The sequence below is a fragment of the Hylobates moloch genome, unplaced genomic scaffold (genome assembly GCF_009828535.3).
Source record: "Hylobates moloch isolate HMO894 unplaced genomic scaffold, HMol_V3 SCAFFOLD_8, whole genome shotgun sequence".
NCBI classification, from domain to species: domain Eukaryota; kingdom Metazoa; phylum Chordata; class Mammalia; order Primates; family Hylobatidae; genus Hylobates; species Hylobates moloch.
Window position 1 is genome coordinate 52587623 of NW_026652283.1, and position 18245 is coordinate 52605867.

At 41.4% G+C, this 18245-nt stretch overlaps 1 protein-coding gene across 4 annotated transcripts in view; it reads left to right on the top strand.

Annotated features, from left to right (window-relative positions):
* Nucleotides 1-17791, top strand: part of BTF3L4 (basic transcription factor 3 like 4) — a 32553-nt gene extending 14762 nt beyond the window's left edge. For 3 of the 4 annotated variants that reach the window (XM_032160838.2, XM_058441863.1, XM_058441862.1), the window contains exons 4-6: nucleotides 12789-12990; nucleotides 15479-15538; nucleotides 16079-17791. In XM_032160838.2, coding sequence (XP_032016729.2) covers nucleotides 12789-12990; nucleotides 15479-15538; nucleotides 16079-16125 — 309 coding nt within the window. In that variant the 3' untranslated portion in view covers nucleotides 16126-17791. The remainder of the gene's footprint in view (nucleotides 1-12788; nucleotides 12991-15478; nucleotides 15539-16078) is intronic. The other variant, XM_032160839.2, reaches the window with a different exon arrangement.
* The last annotated feature ends 454 nt before the right edge of the window (nucleotides 17792-18245 follow it).

The window sequence follows — 18245 nt, forward strand, 5'->3', positions numbered from 1 at the left end:
GGCCAATTTTTTTGTATTTTTTAGTAGAGACGGGGTTTCACCGTGGGCTCGATCTCCTGACCTCGTGATCTGCCCGCCTCGGCCCCCCGAAGTGCTGGGATTACAAGCGTGAGCCACCGCGCCCAGCCTAATTTTATATTTTTAGTAGAGACGGGGTTTCACCACATTGGCCAGGCTGGTCTCAAACTCCTGACCTCAGAAGATCCGCCTGCCTCGGCCTCCCAAAGTCCTGGGAGGATTATAGGCGTGAGCCACTGCGCCTGGCCAATAACCAGCTTTTTGAAAGGAATTCTTAGGCAGACTTACAGAGTATCATCCAGAACCAAATTTCTGAAAATGTTTTATGTTCTTAACATTTGAAAATATTTGAATGTGCTTGTTATTTGGTAATCTAGTTGAATGTAGTGACTGTGCTGTCACCTTTTCTTCCCCTAATTGCATGAATCCATTGACAAAAGGATCTGTTTTATTTCTCAGAAACAACAGATTTTTTCCAGGTTATTTAGTAAGAAGTGTAACCAAAAAGCACTTGCTGATTCAGATGCCCTAATTGTTCTAAGTTGCTTCATAGAGTTTTATAATTATATTCAGAAGACAGCTTCTGTCTTAATTAGGGTATAATTCAGCCTCCATGAAACCCTTCCCTGCCTTTCCAGGTGTAATCAACCCTTTCTCTGTACTTTTACTGCTTTAGCCTAAGTTGCTCTTCTATAATATGTTTTTCGCTATCTCATATCGTGGTGTATAATGGTAACTTATTAACCCAGTAGTCTGTTTTCAGTAGCTTATAAAGAGTCTTGATGGCTGGGAACATGTTTATGCTGATTCTCTGTGATGAGTTTGCTTAGAGCCTATTAAATTTAAGAGGTACTGATTATTCCAGGTGGGATTGTTCTGCAGTAAGTTAGCTATAGGGAGCTAGGGCTTAGAGAAAGCTTAAGGCTGGGAATATAAATTTTGTAATTGGACACATAAGTTTTACTTTTTACATTTTCCTCTTCCTGGTTCTTGTTTTTTCTGAACCAGTTGTACAGAAAGAGGACCTAAAGTTAATGGCAGGCTCTTCCTGTAGTTCCTTCTTCCTCCAGCTAGAGCCTCAGGTGCCCATAGTTAGACAGCTGTGAGTGAGTACACGAGAATAAAAGGGAAGCACCATGTCCTATTCACCTTACCATTCCATAGCATCCTTCTTTCTCTCTTAGGGTCCTGTTCTTTTGGCTTTTTGTTTTTTTACTGTGTGTGTGTGTGTGTGTGTGTGTGTGTGTGTGTGTGTGTGTGTGTGTTGTGTGTGTGTGTGTGTGTGTGTGTGTGTGTGTGTGTGTGTGTGTGTAGATATATCTATTTTTTTGTTTTTGTTTTTTGTTTGTTTTTTTGTTGTTGTTTTGAGACGCAGTCTCGCTCTTTTGCCCAGGCTGGAGTGCAGTGGTGCAATCTCGGCTCACTGCAAGCTCCGCCTCCCGTGTTCACGCCATTCTCTTGCCTCAGCCTCCTGAGTAGCTGGGACTACGGGTGCATGCCGCCACGCCTGGCTAATTTTTTGTATTTTTAGTAGAGATGGGGTTTCACCATGTTAGCCAGGATGGTCTTGATCTGCTGACCTCGTGATCCGCCTGCCTTGGCCTCCCAAATGCTGGGATTACAGGCATGAGCCACCGCGCCTAGCCAGCTGTCTTTAACTATGCAATTCATTGGCATACATCACAATGTTGGCCAAACGTCACTACTGTTCATCTCTAGAACTTTTCATTTTCCTCAACTGAAACTTGATACCCATTAAACAATAACTCCTTATTCCCCTGTACCCCAGCCCTTGGTAACCGCCAATCTACTTTCTATTTTATGGATTGCCTATTCCAGATATTTCATATGAATAGAATCATGCAGTATTTGTCCTTTTGTGCCTGGAGGCCTGGAGTACCTCACTTAGCTTAGTGTTTGCAAGGTTCATCTAGGTCATAGCGTATCAGAACTTCACTGCTTTATAGCTGAATAATATTCCATTGTATGCTTTTACCACATTTTATCCATCCTTACTGGCATCTTTTGTATTTAAAATAGCTTTCTTCCCCTCAATATAAAAATATATTGCCGGCTGAGTGCGGTGGTTCACACCCATAATCCTAGCACTTTGGGAGGCTGAGGTGGTCACATCACGAGGTCCAGGAGTTCATAACCAGCCTGGCCAACATGGTGAAACCCCATCTCTACAAAAATACAAAAATTAGCCACATGTGGTGGCGTGCACCTATAATCCCAGCTACTCAGGAGGCTGAGGCGGAAGAATCGTTTGAACCTGGGAGGCAGAGGTTGCAGTGAGCCGAGATCGTGCCATTGCACTCCAGCCTGGGCAACAGAGCAAGACTCTGTCTCAAAAAAAAAAAAAAAAAAAAAAAAATTGGCTGGGCGTGGTGGTACACGCCTGTAATCCCAGCTACTCAGGAGGCTGAGGCAGGAGAATTACCTGAACCTGGGAGGCAGAGGTTGCAGTGAGCTGAGGTCATGCCATTGCACTCCAACCTCGGCAACAAGAGTGAAACTTCGTCTCAAAAAAAAAATATGTATCTGTATATCTATATAGATAATAGATATTGCCATTGTAGAGAAGCAGGAATATAGAGAAAATGTCAAGAAGACAATATTCAACCATAATCTCTACCACCCAGAGAGAGCTACTATTAGTCTTGTATTTAATCTTTCCCATCTTTATGTGCACTATATATATGCACTATATATATGCACTATATATATGCTACATATACACACACACACACACATATATATATGATTACAGCTAGATGTACAGTTTAGAATCCTTTTTTTTTTTGGCCAGGTGCAATGACTCATGCCTGTAATCCCAACACTTTGAGAGGCTGAGGTGGAAGGATTGCTTGAGGCCAGGAGTTTGAGACCAGCCTAGGTAACATTGTGAGATGCTGTCTCTACAAAAAAAAAACCAAAAAAACAAAAGGCCGGGCTGGGTGGCTCACGCCTGTAATCCCAGTACTTTGCGAGGCCAAGGCAGGTGGATCATGAGGTTAGGAGTTCAAGACCAGCTTGGCCAAGATGGTGAAACCCCATCTCTACTAAAAATACAAAAATTAGCCAGGCGTGATGGTGGGCATCTGTAATCCCAGCTACTCGGGGGCTGAGGCAGAGAATTGCTTGAGCCCGGGAGGCGGAGGTTGCAGTGAACTGAGATCGTGCCACTGCACTGCAGCCTGGGCAACAAAGCAAGACTCCATCTCAAAAAAAAACAAAAAAATGTAATTTGCTGGGCATGATGGTGCATATGCGCCTGTGATCGCAGCTACTCAGAGGGTGAGGCAGGAGGATACTTTGAGCCCAGGAGTTCTAGGCTGCAGTGAGCTATGTATGATCTCACCACTGCACTTCCAGCCTGGGTGACAGAGCGAGACCTTGTTTTTTTTGCTTGTTTTGTTTGGTTTGGTTTTTTTGTTTGTTTTTTGTTTTTTGTGATAGAGTCTCACTCTCTGCCCAGGCTGGAGTGCAGTGGCACAGTCTTGGCTCACTGCAACCTCTGCTTCCCAGGTTCAAGCGATTCTCGTGCCTCAAACTCCCAAGTAGTAGCCGGGATTACAGGTGTGTGCCACTGCACCCAGCTAATGTCTTTTTTTTTTTTTTGAGGCGGAGTTTCACTCTTGTTGCCTAGGCTGGAGTGCAATGGGGCAATCTCGGCTCACCACAACCTCAGCCTCCCAGGTTCAAGTGATTCTCCTGCCTCAGCCTCCCAAGTAGCTGGGACTACAGGCATGCACCACCATGCCCGGCTAATTTTGTATTTTTAGTAGAGATGAGTTTCTCCATGTTGGTCAGGCTAGTCTCGAACTCCTGACCTCAGGTGATCCACCTGCCTCGGCCTCCCAAAGTGCTGAGATTACAGGCCTGAGCCACTGCATCTGGCTTGTTTTTGTTTTAAAAGAATAATTTTTTTTTAATTTTTAATTTTTTTATTTTGAAACAGGGTCTCACTCTGTCACCCAGGCTGAGTGATTCCATCACCATGTCTGGCTACTTTTTAGAATTATTTGTAGAGATGAGGTCTCCCTATGTTGCCCAGGCTGGTCTTGAACTCTTGGCCTCAAGCAGTCCTCCCACCTCTGCCTCCCAAGGTGCTAGGATTACGGGCATGAGCCACCACACCCGGCCAATAATCATTTTTTTAAATAGCATTATATTATAAAAATTGTTTTATGTCATTAAAAAACCTCCTTTTAATCATGTGTAGGTATCTACATACATTCCAGTATATGGATATACTGTACTGTAATTTAACACTTTTTTATTATTTATTATACATTGTAATGTTTTGATAATAAAATAATCATGTGTTGAACTTTTCTATACATAAATATATCTCTCTGGGCCGGGCGCGGTGGTTCACACCTGTAATCCCAGCACTTTGGAAGGATCACGAGGTCAGGAGTTCATGACCAGCCTGGCCAACATGGTGAAACCCCATTTCTACAAAAATACAAAAATTAGCCGGGCATGGTGGCACGCTCCTGTAGTCCCAGCTACTCTCAGGAGGCTGAAGCAAGAGAATTGCTTGAACCCAAGAGGCAGAGGTTGCAGTGAGCCGAGATCACACCACTACACTACAGCCTGCTGGGCAACAGAGTGAGACTACGTCTAAAAAAAAAAAAACCGTATATATATAATAAAAAATATATAATTAAATTATATATTTTAAAATATATATTATATATAAATTATATATATTATATGTAAATAAATATTTTATGTATTTATATATAATAAAATATATGTATATTTATATATATATAAATCTGAGTTCCTTCAACTCTCTTGTTGCCCAGGCTGAAGTGCAGTGGCATGATCTCGGCTAACTGCAACCTCCACCTCCTGGATTCAAGTAATTATTCTGCCTCAGCCTCCCAGCTAATTTTTTGTATTTTTAGTAGAGACGGGGTTTCGTCATGTTGGCCAGGCTGGCCTTGAACTCCTGACCTCAGGTGATCCACCCGCCTCAGCCTCCCAAAGCGTAGGGATTACAGGAGTGAGCCACTGCGCTCGGCCTCTGTAGATTCTTAAAAGTGTAGTTACTGGCTGAAAGAGCCATGAACATTTTTAGAACTCTTCATGCATTTTGTCAAATTGCTTTTCAGAAAGAATATGCCAGTTCACACTACCTACAGCATAGATAAAGAGAATTCCTAGAGGGGCACGGGAATTCTTTTTTGTACTAAAAGTACAAAAAAGTAGCCAGGCATGGTGGCGTGTGCCTGTAATCCCAACTACTTGGGAGGCTGAGGTGGAAGAATTGCTTGAACCCAGGAGGTGGAGGTTGCATTGAGCAGAGATAGTGCCACTGCATTCCAGCCTGGGTAACAGAGCGAGACTCAGTCTCAAAAAAAAAAAAAAAAAAAGAAAGAAAAAGGCCAGGCGCAGTGGCTCACACCTGTAATCCGAGCACTTTGGGAGGCTGAGGCGGGCAGATCATGATGTCAGGAGTTTGAGACAAGCCTGACCAACATGGTGAAATTCCATCTCTACTAAAAATACAAAAATTAGCTGGGCGTGGTGGTGGCACATGACTCTAATCCCAGATACTCAGGAGGCTGAGGCAAGAGAATCGCTTGAACCCGTGAGGTGGAGGCTGCAGTGAGCCAGAGGTTGCAATGAGCCGAGATCGATCGCACCACTGCACTCCAGCCTGGGTGACAGAGCAAGATTCTGTCTCAAAAAAAAAGAATTCCTGTCTTGTCAGACTTGTCACTAGAGAATAAGAGAAAGTGATCCCAGCATATGTTATAGACTAATGACAGCGTTAAGCTTTAGCTTAATAATATCCATTAGAAATAAGCAGATGCTGAGCTAGAATTGAATGCGAAGGATACTGACTGACTTGTAAGAGCGTGTGCAAAGCCCATAATCCTCAAAATCTCACATTCTTCAGTCTCACAACACCCCAGACGCTTATGTGCCTTATTCTTAAGAAGTCTGTTGTTTCACCCTATTAAGCTGTAAGAAGAGGCTAGGTGTGGTGACTTGTGTTTGTAATCCCAGCACTTTGGGAAGCCAAGGCAGGAGGATCACTTAGGGCCAAGAGTTCAAGACCAGCTTGAGTAAAATCATGACACCGTGTCTCTAAAGAAAATAAAAAATTAGCCAGGTATGGTGGCACATGCCTATAGTCCTACCAACTTAGGAGGCTGAGGCGGAAGGATCCCTTGAGCCCAGGAGTTTGAGGCTGCAGTGAGCTGCTTTTATCAATCCACTGCACTCCAGCCTGGGAGACAGAATGAGACCCTGTCTCTTAAAAGATATAGGAAGAAGTCAGTAAAAGATGAATTTTCTGGTAAACATTTAAGTGCCATTACATGTAGGATGGAGTAGGCAACTGCTGGCTGGGCGTGGTAGCTCCTGCCTGTAATCCCAGCACTTTGGGAGTCCGAGGTGGGTGGATCACCTGAGGTCGGGAGTTTGAGACCAGCCTGGCCAACATGGTGAAACCCGATCTCTACTAAAAATATAAAAATTAGCTGGGCGTGGTGTCACACGCCTGTAATCCTAGCTACTTGGGAGGATGAGGCAGTGGAATCACTTGAACTCGGGAAACAGATGTTGCAGTAAGCAGAGGTTGAAGTGAGCCGAGATTGCGCCATTGCACTCTAACTTGGGTGACAGAGCGAGACTCCATCTCAAAAAGAAAAAAAAGAGACAACTGCTAATTCTCTTTTATCATTCTCAGTTGGATTAAAAAAAAGTCACAAAGAAGAATTCAAGCCTCCATGAACTGAGAGGGCAGTTATTAGCAAGAGCTATGGAGTCAAATATAACTTTGTGAGCCTCCTCTAGCCACAAAAATGTACTGCAGTATAGGAACAAAGTGAGCATCAGATTTACCAGGTAGGAGGCTGCTATGACTAACTTACATACCCTATGCAGAGCCCAGCAAAGGTAGGGTTTGTTAAAGTGTTTGATAGCAACATAAAAGGGCCACCCAGCAGTTGCCAAGAGTGACTTAAAATGCCCCTAATTCTGGAGGGTGGGTTGGGCTGATTCTGAAAGGTGAAAACTATAGGAAAAGTCAGGCTAAAGATACAGCCCAGGAGATTCTGGGCATCTTCATTGGAGGCACTGCTGGTGCTATATTTAAACCTTAATGTGACCCATCATCTAGCATTTGGGGAGTTGGTCTGACAACATCCTTTTTTTTTTCCTTTTTTTTTTTTCTTTCTTGAGACAGGGTCTTGCTGTGTCACCCAGGTTGGAATGCAGTGGTGTGATCACAGCCTCGACCTCCTAGGCTCAGCAGTCCTCCCCCCTCAGCCTCCTGAGTAGCTAGGACTATAAGCATGTACCACCATACCACCTGGCTTGCTTTTGCTTTTTTTTTTTTTTTTTTTTTTTTTGGGTAGTGATGGGGTTCTTGCCGTGTTCCAGGCATCTTGAACTCCTGGACTTAAGCGATCCTCCTGCCTCAGTTTCCCTAAGTGCTGGGATTACAGACATGAGCCACCATGCCCAGCCATGATTTTAGAATAAATTGTATAGGAGGTATCCATTCATTCATTCAGCAGATTTGAGTGATTATTATGTACTAGACATTGGGGGAAGTACTACGTCGAATAAGGCATGGTCTCTGATCTTAAGAAATTAACCTTCTAGTATGGTCAGTGATTTACAAATGCAATTAAACTACAAGACGATTCTGTATAATAGCAGTAAGTGCATAAACCACCTCAAGTTTTCAGAGAAAGAAGCATCTTACCTCAATCTTGAATAAATGGGAATGTGCAAGATGGAGAAGTAGGAAATGGTTCTTCTAAACAGTGAAACAACATATATAAATACACTAGGAATGAGAGGACAAAGTTTACTGCTAACTACTAGACACATCAGTATTAAAGCAAAAAATGAGAGCAAGGGCATTCTGTGGTTTGGACTGGGGTCTCAAAATGCCTCTTTCTCCTTAGCTCAAGTGGCATCCTTTACCTTCAGCTATCTTTAGGAAAAAAAAAAAAAAATTGACCTAAAGGGGATGTTTGGTTGAAAAAGAGACCTCAGTGCTGGTATAGTTGCTAGTTTAGTAGTCCTTTTTATTTGGCTGCTCCTTGTTCTTATATTGTACGTATATTATATGGCTTACTTAAACCACGCAGTATAAAATCACTGAAGGAAGTAAAGTCTCGATATTAAATGCATGTAATTTGCTTTATGACTTTTAACAAGTTCCTTATCCCTTCTTTTACCCAAAATGGCAGGAGAGGTGTCTAACTGGTCTTGTTCAGCCAAACAATTCATCGTTTGATAGTTTCTAATAGCTTGTGCCCAGAAGCCTTATATAGCCATGTCATTTGCTCAGAAGGAAGGAATGTTAGATAGAAATAAAATAATTTGAATTAGTCAGGCATGGTGGCGCACACCTGTAATCCCAGCTACTTGGGAGGCTGAGGCAGGAGAATCGCTTGAACCCGAGAGGAGGAGGTTGCAGTGAGCAGAGGTCACGTCACTGCACTCCAGCCTGGGGAACAAAATGAGACTCCATCTCAAAAAAAAAAAAGAAAGAAAATATGCTAGCTGTTTTACCTTCTAGTATTTCTCTGTATTCTAAAATTAACTAAACTCTCCATCCCTTTCTGGACCTTTCTGTTCCTGAAGCTGCATCTTTTAGACCACTCCATTTAAAACAGCCATGAATAAATTTATTTATGTTTCACAATCTGAGATGGAATTCATCTTGCTTTTCACACTAAACTCAAGCATGTTTCAAACTAGAAAGACCTATATATCAGGGTGTAAAATATAACAACATTTAGCCTTCAGAAGAGAAACTTGAACATAAGGAAAAACTCCATGAGTTTATTGTTTTTGGCTCCGTGTTAGCCTCTTGTTTTGTAGCCAATAAGATACATTTTATCTATATACCTGTGTTGTTTTTCTTTTGTGTTCTCGATTTGGCCTATATCCTGAAATAAATCATTCTCTGGCAAGCTCTCATGAGGCCATGGAATTTTCTTTTTCTTTTTCTTTTCTTTTTTTTTTTTTGAGGCAGTGTCTCGCTCTGTTGCCCAGGCTAGAAGAGTGTGCAATGGCATGATCTCAGCTCACTGCAACCTCTGCCTCCCGGGTTCAAGTAGCTGGGATTACAGGCACCCGCCACCACACCCAGATAGTTTTTGTATTTTTAGTAGAGATGGGGTTTCACTGTGTTGGCCAGGCTGGTTGTGAACTCCTGACCTCAGGTGATCCACCCGCCTCAGCCTCCCAAAGTGCTGGAATTACAGGCATGAGCCACTGCACCCAGCTGAATTGAATTTTTATAGGCAAATAAGCATTGTAAGTATGAGAATGACTTAGTAGAAAGGAAACTAAAGAACAAGTTGGAAAACCCAGGTTAAAGTCCTTGGTTTGCACTTAACAAGCTATTTGTCCTTGGGTATGTTGCTAACAAAGAGCTTTTGTCTTCAGTGTTTATTTCTTTAACATAAAGGATTTGAACTGGAAGACTTCTAAGTTCAACAAATATATAGCCTGAATTTTTTGAACAATATTGATTTCAAATTTCTTGTGACTTTAATGTCTGTAAATAAAAAAAAGTCTCAGATTCCAATATTTGAGACTCTCTGCACACAGAAGTATTTTAGAAATCTTTGGGGTTTTGTTTGTTTTGTTTTGTTTCGTTTTTTTTGAGATGGAGTCTGACTCTGTTGCCCAGGCCAGAGTGCAATGGTGCGATCTCGGCCTACTGCAACCTATGCCTCCCAGGTTCAAGCAATTCTCCTGCCTCAGCCTCCTGAGTAGCTAGGGTTATAGGTGCCTGCCACCATGTCTGGCTAATTTTTGTATTTTTAGTAGAGATGGGGTTTCACCATGCTGGCCAGGCTGGTCTCGAACTCCTGACCTCAGGCAGTCTGCCCGCCTCAGCCTCCCAAAGTGCTGGGATTATAGGCGTGAGCCACTGCACTCGGCCTTTTTTTTTTTTTTTTTTTTTTTGAGAAAGTCTCACTGGGTAGCCAGGCTGGAATGCAGTGGCACAATCTCAGCTCACTGCAACCTCTGACTGCCTGGTTCAAGTGATTCTCCTGTCCCAGCCTCCCAAGTAGCTGGGATTACAGGCACATGCCACCACACCCAGCTAATTTTTGTATTTTTAGTAGAGATAGGGTTTCACCATGTTGGCTAGGATGGTCTCTATTTCCTGACCTCGTGATCCACCTGCCTCAGCCTCCCTAAGTGTTGGGATTACAGGCCTGAGCCACCGCGCCTGCCCTTTTATTTTTTTGAGAAAGAGCTTCACTCTTGTCACCCAGGCTGGAGTGCAGTGGTGCGATCTCACCTTACTGCAACCTCCGACTCCTGGGTTCAAGCCACTTCTGTCTCAGCCTCCAAGTAGCTGGGATTACAGGCATCTGCCACCATGCCCGGCTAATTTTTATATTTTAAGTAGAGACAGGGTTTCACCATGTTGGCCAGGCTGATTTTGAACTCTTGATCTGCCCACCTTGGCCCCCCAAAGTGCTAGGATTACAAGTGTGAGCCACCGCACCTGGCCTGAAATCCTTTTTTAAACCACGGGATTTGGTCTTGATTTGAAAAATATAGTCCTACCGTATCTTTTATTCTTTTCCCATTCTAAAATTATGTGATTCTAGGCTAAATGCAGAGCAACATCCCATTTCACATCCACTGTCATCCTTCTCAAGCCCAGATTTCACCCACTTTAACATTTAACTTTTTACCAAAACTGTAATTATCTTCGAAACTATATAATTTATCTTTTCTAAAGTTAATATAACTCACAGTGCCATGTTTTTAGAACAGATGGATTGAATGCTTATTGTGTGATATAATTAGTAGAACCCTAAGTGTAATAGTGAGAGAGGGAAGGATATAGAATTTAAATAGTGATTTTTGTCAGAAAAACCTGGGGAAATTATTTATGGGTTTAGTTACAATTTTCCAGGGATTTGCCTTTATTTTCTCTGTGTTCAGGTCTTGCCTGAAATTTAGAAGTCCCTTTCTTGCCCTTCCTTTCTGGTGCTATCAATGGTGGTGATCACCTCTGAGGAAGAAAAGCGCTCTTCCCACTGTCCGTGGAGAACACTCAGCATCTATGCTTGATTGTGACAGGGCAGATTTTGGATGGATCATGAAATGCTTCTAAAGTAGCCAAGAGTTAACTCTTCCTAACCTTTTTATATAGTAAGCATGTTACCACCAAGGTAACTTACCCAGGGGAATCAACTACATAGTGGAATCACATTATTCACACATTTAACTTACGCAAATTCAACTCTACTGAAAAAAACAAAAGTACATGAGTGAGAGAGAAAAATAACAATCTTAAGTAGCACATGTTAAACCTTCCATTTCAGTAAGTCCCAGGCAATGGATGAAATCAAATCTGAAATAGTCGGTTCATATTGGTGAAAGTTATGGAAAGAATGTGAGGATGATTGTTAAAGGTTTCCTAGTTGATAAAGCATGTTCAGGTCACTAGGCAAGTGGGTGGGACAACTTCTTTGACCTTTACAGGGGTCATTAAAGATTGTTGAGAAGCTACCCTTAAGAATTAGAGGAACTGAGAATGATGTTTTCCAGTTTCATCCATGTCCCAAGGACAAAAAACCAAACACCGCATGTTCTCACTCATAGGTGGGAATTGAACAATGAGAACTCATGGACACAGGAAGGGGAACATCACACTCCGGGGACTGTTGTGGGGTGGGGGGAGGGGGGAGGGACAGCATTAGGAGATACACCTAATGCTAAATGACGAGTTAATGGGTGCAGGAAATCAACATGGCACATGGATACATATGTAACAAACCTGCACATTGTGCACATGTACCCTAAAACCCTAAAGTATAATAAAAAAAAAAAAAAGAAAAAAAAAAGAATTAGAGGAACTGGCTGGGTGTGGTGGCTCATGCCTATAATCCTAGCACCATGGGAGGCTGAGGTGGGCAGATCACCTGAGGTCAGGAGTTCGAGACCAGCCTGGCCAACATGGTGAAACCCCATCTCTACTAAAAATACAAAAATCAGCCGGGCATAGTGGCACGTGCCTCTAATCCCAACTACCTGGTGGGAGGCTGAGGCAGGAGAATGGCTAGAACCTGGGAGGCAGAGGCTGCAGTGAACCGAGGTCATGCCACTGCACTCTAGCCTGGACGACACAGCAAGACTCTGTCTCAAAAAAAAAAAAAAAAAAAAAAGAGGAACTAGCAAAATCCCCTACAAAGAATGGCATGATTAGAACAAGTTGAAATTTTTATAAATGTACTAAGTGCTTGAAGGAATGAAACACCTGGTTACATTTCTGAGTGTTCTTTATGGATTTTCAGTGGTTGTTTTTACCATATACTATTTCCCCTTTGTAACCAGTCCCCTAAGTAAGATGCTACCCTACCAAGTGGAAATTGCACTGATTTTGTTTGACAGTATAAATTGAGTAAGATAATGAGTAATTTCATTAAGAAGCTGGTTTGTGGCTGCTACTTCCATTTTTTTAAAAAACATGGGCATGTACTTCTTTCTCTTGGAAGTCTTGGAGTTTAAAATCTAGATTCTGTAATGAATTGAATATTTCTTGTCCATCCTAGTAATTTGTGCCATCTACACCATTTTACTTTATTACTATGATCTTTTTCCACGAATGTCCATTGCTTGGCCAGTTACTACCTTGGGATTACATAACTACCAAGTAAAAAACCATAATTGGCTGAATTGCTTTTTAAAAATATATTGTTTTAGTGTACCTAGCATGTGAAGTACATTTTTCTTCTGTGATCATACAGGTGAATATGATTAAAGATGATGGGACAGTTATTCATTTCAACAATCCCAAAGTCCAAGCTTCCCTTTCTGCTAATACCTTTGCAATTACTGGTCATGCAGAAGCCAAACCAATCACAGAAATGCTTCCTGGAATATTAAGTCAGCTTGGTGCTGACAGTTTAACAAGCCTTAGGAAGTTAGCTGAACAGTTCCCGCGGCAAGGTAGGTATTTCAATTCAGTAAATCTTTCTCTTCCCCACCCTACTTAAAGAACCTAATCATTTAAAAGGTGTCCCATCTTAATTTGGATTTGCCTGTAATTATTTTACTTTCTATAAAGTTATTTCTGTGCTTCATAAAATTTTGAGTTTGTTTAATGACTATGTAGTGTGACACAGAATATTCAGAAACATGGCTGGGCGTGGTGGCTCACGCCTGTAATCTCAGCACTTTGGGAGGCCGAGACGGGCGGATTGCCTGAGGTCAGGAGTTCGAGACCAGCCTGACCGACATGGTGAAACCTCATCTGTACTAAAAATACAAAAATTAGCCAGGCATGGTAGTGGGCGCCTATAATCCCAGCTACTTGGGAGGCTGAGGCAGGAGAATCGCTTGAACCCAGGAGGCGGAGGTTGCAGTGAGCTGAGATCATGCCATTGCATTCTAGCCTGGGCAACAAGAGGGAAACTCCGTCTCAAAAAAAAAAAAAAAAAAGAATATTCGGAAACATTTTGGTAGTAATAATAGTAAGTTGAGAAGTAATTACCTAAAAGGATAGTGCCCAGATCTTCAGGCCATAATTTTATTTTATTTTATTTCATTTTATTTATTTTTGAGACAAAGTCTTGCTCTGTCTCCCAGGCTGAAGTGCAGTGGTGCGATATCAGGTCACTACAACCGCCACCTTGTGGATTCAAGCAATTTTCATGCCTCAGCCTCCCTAGTAGCAGGGACTACAGGTGGTGTGCACCACTGCACCCAGTTAATTTTTGTATTTTTAGTATAGACAGGGTTTCGCCATGGTGGCCAGGCTGGTCTTGAGCTCCTGGCTTCAAGTGATCCACCTACCTACTGCCTCCCAATGTGCTAGGATTACAGGCGTGAGCTACCATGCCTGGCCCATCATTTTAAATAGTTAATTTGATATTCACTGCTAATTAATGACAATCAGAAAATACTGTTGTATGGCTGGGTGCAGTGGCTCACTCATGTAATCCCAGCACCTTGTGATGCTGAGGAGGGAGTATTTCTTGAGGCCGGGAGCTCAAGACCAGCCTGGGCAACATGGTGAGACCCTATCTGTACAAAAAATACAAAAATTAGCCAGGTGTGGTAACGCATGCCTATAGTCATAGCTACTCAGGAGGCTGATGCAGGAGGATCACTTGAGCCCAGGACTTCAAGGCTGCATTGAGCTATGGAATGCCACTGTACTTCAATCTGGGTGACAGAGGGAGACCCTGTCTCTAAGAAAAAAGAAAATAATGTTGTCAGACATGTATGTTTTTGTTAAATATTGATTGCCCTAATAATGTGGCAACCATAAGTTCTGAATTTCCAAGATAGTCCTGGTTTCAAAAGTGTCAAGTTGCCCCTAAAAATGAAAAAATCTAGTATTGCAGTGCCCATACTACCTAGCTAGATATTTTCTTACACCAAAAGAAATGAAAAAAATCTTTTTTTTTTTTTTTTTTTTGAGACAGAGTCTTGCTGTGTTGCCCAGGCTGGAGTGCAGTAGCGTGATCTTGGCTTACGGCAACCTCCACCTCCCGGGTTCAAGCAATTATCTGCCTCAGCCTCCCAAGTTAGCTGGGATTACAGGTGCCCGCCACCGCGCCTGGGTAATTTTTATATTTTTGGTAGAGACAGGGTTTCACCGTCTTGGCCAGGCTGGTCTTGAACTCCTGACCTCGTGATCCACCGGCCTCAGCCTCCCAAAGTGCTGGGATTACAAGCATGAGCCACTGTGCCCAGCTTTTTGTTGTTGTTGTTTGTTTGTTTTGAGACAGAGTCTCACTCTGTCGCCCAGGATGGAGTGCAGTGGATTACAGGCGTGAACCACCATACCTGGCTGAAAAAAAACTTAATATTAATTTTTTATTTGGAGAATATGGCCACTGTAAAGTCTTTTTATTCGGTGATCAGTTATTCCACTTGGCATATAAATTTTATCTTTGTAGGCCATGTGTGGTGGCTCATGACTGTAATCCCAGCACTTTGGGAGGCCAAGGCAGGTGGATCCCTTCAGGTCAGGAGTTCAAGACCAGCCTGGCCGACATGGTGAAACCCCATCTCTCCTAAAAATACAAAAATTAGCTGGGTATGGTGGCGTTTGCCTGTAATCTCAGCTACTTGGGAGGCAGGGAGAATCGCTTGAACTTGGGAGGTGGAGACTGTAGTGAGCCGAGATCACATCACTCTCCTCCAGCCTGGTCAACAGAGTGAGACCCTGTCTCAAAAAATAAATAAAATAAATTTCATCTTTGTCACACATTGAAATTGCCAGCTGTGTTATCAGTGTATTAACTGATAAAGTTTTTATTTTTAATGTTACTCAAGCAAAAAAATATGAATGGCATTTTAGATTGACAATATTTAGCTATTTCTGAGCAACTGTATGTGATTTATACAGGAAAAAAGGGATAAACATTATAAGTTTTCTTTAAGGTCTTTGTTCTCAATGACTAATATTAAAATAAACTTTTTGTAGTCTTGGACAGTAAAGCACCAAAACCAGAAGACATTGATGAAGAAGATGATGATGTTCCAGGTAAGTGACATTTCCTTCGACTTAAGATTTTAAGCATCCTGTTTATCTCCTTTCAGTCATTGCATAGATGACTTTTAGGTTTGTGTTGATTGTAAGCTCATGAATTTAAATTGATTCACAATAATGTGGATAGGATCTAATGAAAAACAATGTAAGCTTCCACCTTAGAACCTAGAATCAGAAGTTGTCACACAAAGCTCTGCTGCCTGGATTTATTAAATTGAAATCACTGTGATTATAAATTTGCATAGCTATTGTTATAACATTTCCGTGTGAATTATAATTGACATATGAAAATGCTATTCACTTCAGTAATTTGCATAGACAAAAGATGAACATTTCCTTAGGATTACTGTCCTAAGCAAATAATTAAATCATTGGTAGTAAAATGCCACCAGTTCATTTCTGCCTCCTTATGTTTTCAGGCTAATTCTGGTTGTACTAAGTTTATTTTTGGGGGGGTTAGAAGTTAGGAGTTCCATTTACCTCTTTTTCCTTTTTTGTATTCTTTGATTCATATGCTTTGTTTTTCTTTTTCAGATCTTGTAGAAAATTTTGATGAGGCATCAAAGAATGAAGCTAACTAAAAGTTTGGTTTTTGGAAGCTGGCATGGACTAGATTTAACAAATCAGCTATGTGGTTCCAAAGTTTTACAGACACAGAGAACATCACCTGTTACTAGTTCAGTAATATAAATATTTTGTATATTAATAATGCTGTTTGTTCAGCATTTTTCGGTCATTTGATTTTGCATTTTGCACTTCCTCCCAGGATATTTTTTTGGTCAAAATATGAAGTATTGGTGCAGTTTGAGGGTGTTTTGGTTTTTGATTCCTGGTTTTTTTGTTTTTTGTTTGGGGTGTTTTTGGTGTATGTATGTTTATGTATGTGTGTGGGTATGTGTGTATACAGTGGAGAGCAAATTGGAAAACACTTCTATTTATCCTCCTCCCTCCCCAGTAGAAATAAAAAAAAATCTTTACATTTGTTACCTTTCATTTCCCCCCATAAGACACAGAATTAATGGAAAGTGGGTATCTTGGATTTCAGATCTGAAGAGATTTTTACCATTAGTGGTTTAATTTTAATTTGCTTGGTTAACTATCATATTTTTCATACACTTCTCTGGGTTTAAAATGTCTTGAGGTATTTTGCCACTGGCTTCATGCTGGAGTAATGGGTAACATATCTTTGATATGGTTGCCGTAGATTAACTTACCTAGTCAGACCCAGAAGAACTTCTTTTACTAGCTTGCTTCCTAAATGCCTTTTTTCCTCTCCTTTTGGTCTCCAAATGGCCTGGTCAGCTTTTGGTAATATTCTTCCTCATCATCTTCCACCTAACTTGAGAAGGATGTTCTCCATATAGAGTTAAGTGAGTGCCTAATCCCTCCTTTTGTAAGATTTTGTTCCCTTATCTTGAGGAACAACTTCATCTTCAACTTTTTATTTCTCCCCGATGTTACAGTTTGGTAGATTTCAAACTGGAATACCTAGCATGTGCTTGCTAAATAATTTTATGCCAACCTTATCCTGTATCCTAGCTGTTCGTAATAGCAGGTACAAAAATGCCTGTTTTTCAGCAAGGTTGAAACTGGGAATATCCTTTTGAATCAGAAGAAAATAGGCCATAGACTCATCCCCCAGCACAAATGGGCATTCTATGAAATGGTACTGGCTCTAGGAGGATTTCCTCAACCACTCTCCTACTCTCGGCCTTGAACCTACCTCTGGGTTGGATCTTACTGTTGTAGCTGCTCACTATACCCTCCTGCATGCTTAGAATAATGCTTTGGGGGGAGCACTGGTAAAACACAGTATTTATTTTTTTACCTCCTTTAAGAGGACTTGGAGGTAAGTTGCATTCATTCACTCAAGTTTCCCTCTTGCTGTCTAATAGAAGTTTACTTTTTGCTATGTCAGCATTTGTTACAGCCAATATTTAAGGACAAAATTTAGAAAATACATCATTTCCTGGCCCATCATCAAACTAATACAGCTTAACCTTGCAGCTACCAACTTTTGTGTCAAGCTAGATATCTTTATTTGATATCTAAGGTGCAAGACCAACAATATATTAAGAGATCTGTAGACATGAAGGCAAAGCTCTTGTATTTTTTTTTCATCCAAACACCTCAATTTATTTTATAAATTCGTTCATTTTTCCTGTTATGTTTTATATAATATATGGACTAAACAAAATAAAATAACAGTACAAAAGAGGAGAGTATTTCCTCTTGTGCTTTTCTTGATGTTGTGTACAGAATTTCCTTTTATATTATTCCTCTACCCTGCACCTGTAAATGAATGTTAGTGCAGTAATTGTTTGAAATAATGCCTCATCCAGTGTTAGGTCAGTAGCTCCACGGTCTACACAGTCCAGAATTCTTTCTCTAATTGTCCCAAAGGGGGACATTGTGGAGGCAGAGTTAGGGGGACCACTTCAAGTGGTTAGGGACAGATAAATAATAGGCAGTATAGCACATGAAAGAAAACACACACTTGGAAGCCAGGAGACTTGTGTCCTAGTCAAAATTCTGGCATTATGTGACCTTGGACAGGTCATCTAACTACTGTGAAATTTATCATCAGTCAAATAAGATTTTATTCTGTTTTGTTTTGTTTGAGATGGAGATTTGCTGTTGTTGTCCAGGCTGGAGTGCGATGTTGCGGTCTCGGCTGACTGCAACCTCCACCTCCCAGATT